The 4,689-nt window shown below is 58.4% G+C and overlaps 1 protein-coding gene across 1 annotated transcript; it reads left to right on the top strand.

Moving 5' to 3' along the window:
* Positions 1-661: 661 nt before the first annotated feature.
* LOC130602944 (cytohesin-2-like) lies at positions 662-4,346 on the top strand (the record flags this gene model as incomplete). Its single annotated transcript, XM_057416285.1, has 6 exons — positions 662-774; positions 1,781-1,929; positions 2,666-2,777; positions 3,069-3,145; positions 3,874-3,945; positions 4,188-4,346. Coding segments are annotated over 6 exons (682 nt in total), but the record flags the coding sequence as incomplete, so codon positions are not given.
* Between the last annotated feature and the right edge of the window lie 343 nt (positions 4,347-4,689).

Here is a 4,689-nt window from a genome sequence, read left to right on the forward strand (position 1 = left end):
ATGGGGTAATGAGGGCAATGGGGGTAATGGGGTAATGAGGGCAATGGGGGTTATGGGGTAATGAGGGCAATGGGGGTTATGGGGTAATGAGGGCAATGGGGGTAATGGGGTAATGAGGGCAATGGGGGTTATGGGGTAATGAGGGCAATGGGGGTTATGGGGTAATGGGGGGCAGTGGGGGAATGGGGAGAATGGGGTTGTATTGGGGTCAATGGCGGTGCATTGGGGTCAATGGGAGTGCATTGGGGTCAATGGGGGGTTTGAGGGTGCATTGGGGTCAGTGGGGTGCATTGGGGTCAATGGGGGTGCATTGGGGTCAATGAGGGTGCATTGGGGTAAATGGGGATGCATTGGGGTCGCATTGGGGTCATGGGGGTGCATTGGGGTTGCATTGGGGTCAGTGGGGGTTTTGGGGGTTTGGGGGTGCATTGGGGTCAATGGGGATGCATTGGGGTCAATGGGGATGCATTGGGGGTGCATTGGGGTCAATGGGGATGCATTGGGGATGCATTGGGGTCAATGGGGGGGCATTGGGGTCAATGGGGATGCATTGGGGTCAATGGGGATGCATTGGGGTCAATGGGGGGGCATTAGGGATGCATTGGGGTCAATGGGGGTGCATTGGGGTCAATGGGGGTTTTGGGGTCCCCCCCCCCCCCAGGCAGTTCCTTTGGAGCTTTCGGCTGCCGGGGGAGGCGCAGAAAATCGACCGCATGATGGAGGCCTTCGCGCAGCGGTACTGCCTCTGCAACCCGGGGGTCTTCCAGTGCACGGGTACGGCCCCATAGAAACCCCATTGAGAGCCACTGAACCCCATTGAGCCCCATTGAGAGCCATTGAACCCCATTGAACCCCATTGAGAGCCATTGAACCCCATTGAACCCCATTGAGAGCCATTGAACCCCATTGAACTCCCACTGCCATTGAACCCCATTGAGCCCCATTGAGAGCCATTGAACCCCATTGAGCCCCATTGAGAGACATTGAACCCCATTGAACCCCATTGAGAGCCATTGAACCCCATTGAACCCCATTGAACTCCCACTGCCTCTGCCACCCGGGGGTCTTCCAGTGCATGGGTACGGCCCCATAGCGCCCCATAGAAACCCCATTGAAAGCCACTGAGATCCATTGAACCCCATTGAAACCCATTGAGAGCCGTTGAGTCCCATTGAGAGCCATTGACATCCATTGAGTCCCATTGAAACCCATTGAGACCCATTGAGACCCATTGCCCCCCCTGTAATGGGTGCCCCTATCAATGGTGCCCCTCCCACCCAATGGCTACCCCCATCAATGGGTACCCCCCACCCAATGGTTCCCCCCACCCAATGGCTACTCCTACTAATGGGTACCCTCCACCCAATGGGTCCCCCTACCCATGGATCCCCCCACCCATGGGTCCCCCCACCCAATGGCTCCCCCCACCCAATGGCTCCCCCCATCAATCCCCACCTAATGGCTATCCCCATCAATGGGTACCCCCACCCAATGGCTGTCCCCATCAATGGGTACCCCCACCCAATGGCTACCCCTGTCAATGGGTACCCCCACCCAATGGCTGTCCCCATCAATGGGTACCCCCACCCAATGGCTACCCCTGTCAATGGGTCCCTCCATCAATGGCTACCCCTATCAATGGGTCCCCCCACCCAATGGCTCCCCCCATCAATCCCCACCCAATGGCTGTCCCCATCAATGGGTACCCCCACCCAATGGCTCCCCCCATCAATGGCTCCCCCGGTCAATGGGTGCCCCCACCCATGGGTGCCCCCCGCAGACACGTGCTACGTGCTGTCCTTCGCCGTGATCATGCTCAACACGAGCCTGCACAACCCCAACGTGCGGGACAAGCCCTCGGCCGAGCGCTTCGTGGCCATGAACCGCGGCATCAACGACGGCGGGGACCTGCCCGAGGAGCTGCTCAGGGTGGGCGGGGCCGGCACGCCATTGGCTGAGAGCAACGAGGGGGCGGGGGGGAGGGAGAGGGAGGGGCTGGGGAGGGCGGGGTGGGATGGGTGTGAATGGGAGGGGCTTTGGGGGCATGGCTTGGAGGGAGAAGGAGGGGCTGGGAGGCTTGGGTGTGAATGGGAGGGGCTTAAAGGGCGTGGCTTGGAAGGAGGGGCTGGGAGGCAGAGTGGGCGTGGTCAACGAGGGGGCGTGGTCTAGGGCGCGAATGGGACGTGGCTTAAGGGGGAGTGGCTCGGAGGGAGGTGACTGCTGATTGGCTGGGAGGCGGAGGGGATGCGGGCTTGGGTGTGAATGGGAGGGGCTTAAGGGGCGTGGCTTGGACGAAGAGGGAGGGGCTGGGAGGTGGAAGGGGCGTGGTTTGGGAGGGGCGTGTCTAAGGGTAGGGGTTAAAGGGTGGTTGCATGGGAGGGGCTTATGTGACTTTATATGGGCTTTATGGGTGTGGTTTGTTGCTATGGGAGGAGCTTCCGTGTCCATATATGGGCAATGGGTGTGGTTTATCGCTGTGGGCGGGGCTTATGAGTCTATATATGGGTTTATGGGTGTGGTTTGTTTCTATAGGCTGGGTTTATATGCCCATATATGGACTGTATGGGCGTGATTTATTTCCGTGGGCGGGGCTTAGGGCTCTGTGGGCAGATCGGATTGGCTGTGGGGGTGTGTCCTGTCCTGACCCCGCCCCCTTGCCCCATAGAACCTCTACGAGAGCATCCGGAGCGAGCCCTTTAAGATCCCGGAGGACGACGGCAACGACCTGACCCACACCTTCTTCAACCCGGACCGCGAGGGCTGGCTGCTGAAGCTGGGTGAGCCAACGCCGTGGGTCCCTGTGGGTGGCCCCACTGCCTGGGTCCCAATGGGGGTTATTCCCATGCACACGTCACTGATGGAACCTCTTTCTGTTTCCCCTTCTCTGTACCCCCCAATTCCCTCCCCATCACCCCCCATCCCTCCCCATTGCTGCTGATGCCCGCCCCGCCCCCCCAGGAGGTAGGTGCCCCCCCCCTTTATCCATCCCCTTCCTCCTCCCATCCCCCTTTGGAACCCCCCCAATGTGGCTCCATGGGGACCCCCCCCACACCCCCCCCCCCCCCCAGGCGGGCGGGTGAAGACGTGGAAGCGCCGCTGGTTCATCCTCACCGACAACTGCCTCTATTACTTCGAGTACACCACGGTGAGAGCCCAAACCAGCCCAAAATAACCCCAAACCAGACCAGAATACCCCAAAACAGCCCAAAATAACCCCAAACCAGACCAAAATAACCCAAAACAGCCCAAAATAACCCCAAAACCAGCCCCAAATACCCCAAACCAGCCCAAAATAACCCCAAACCAGACCAAAATAACCCCAAAACAGCCCCAAATACCCCAAAACAGCCAAAAAAAAACCAAAACCAGCCCCAAATACCCCAAACCAGCCCAAAATAACCCCAAACCAGCCCAAAATAACCCCAAAACAGCCCCAAATACCCCCAAACAGCCCAGAAAAACCCCAAAACAGCCCCCAAATACCCCAAAACAGCCCAAAATAACCCCAAAACAGCCCCAAATACCCCAAAACAGCCCCAAATACCCCCAAACAGCCCAGAAAAAAACCAAAACAGCCCAAAATAACCCTAAAACAGCCTAAAATCACCCCAAAACCAGCCAAAACAGCCCAAAATCACACCACAATACCCCCAAACCAGCCCAAAGTAACCCAAAATCCCCCCAAAATCCCCTGGAAACAGCCCCCAAACCAGCCCCAAACCCCCCCCAACCTCCTCAAACCCAAAGACACCAAAATGAGCCCCAAAGCAGCCCCAAATACACCAAAATGCCCCAAACCCACCCCGGGCTCCTCTGACCCCCCTGAACCCCATTGGGACCCCCTGACCCCCATTCCTGTGCCCCCCCCCCCAGGACAAGGAGCCACGCGGGATCATCCCATTGGAGAACCTGAGTATCCGGGAGGTGGAGGATCCCCGGAAGCCGGTGAGAGCCCCCCCAGTGCCCCCCATTGCCCCATTACCCCCATTGCCCCCATTGCCCCCCATTACCACCCACTGCCCCCATTGCCCCCCATTACCACCCACTGCCCCCATTACCTCATGGCCTCCCATTGCCCCCATTGCCCCCCATTGATCCATTCCATTCCCCCCATTGCCCCATTCCCCCCATTGTCCCTATTACCCCCATTGCCCCATCACCCCCTTGCTGACCCGTGCCCCCCCCAGCACTGCTTCGAGCTCTACATCCCCAACAACAAGGGGCAGCTCATCAAGGCCTGCAAGACGGAGGCCGACGGGCGCGTGGTGGAGGGGAACCACGTTGTGTACCGCATCTCGGCGCCCACCCGCGAGCAGAAGGACGAGTGGATCAAGGCCATCCAGTGAGTGCCCAACGGGCTCAAAGCACCCAAAACCGGGGCAAAACACCCAAAACGGGCAAAAACCACCCAAAAACGGGCAAAAACCACCCAAAAATGGGCAAAAAACACCCAAAAACGGGCAAAAACCACCCAAAACCGGGGCAAAACACCCAAAACCGGGGCAAAACACCCAAAACGGGCAAAAACCACCCAAAAACGGACACAAAACACCCAAAAATGGGCACAAAAAACCCAAACCAGGCACAAAACACCCAAAACGGGCAAAAAACACCCAAAAACGGGCAAAAACCACCCAAAACCGGGGCAAAACACCCAAAACCGGGGCAAAAAACACCCAAAACGGGCAA

Source organism: Pezoporus wallicus, unplaced genomic scaffold, assembly GCF_028554395.1.
Source record: "Pezoporus wallicus isolate ANWC-B61680 ecotype Strahan unplaced genomic scaffold, APGP_CSIRO_Pwel_v1 contig_9989, whole genome shotgun sequence".
Lineage (NCBI taxonomy): Eukaryota > Metazoa > Chordata > Aves > Psittaciformes > Psittacidae > Pezoporus > Pezoporus wallicus.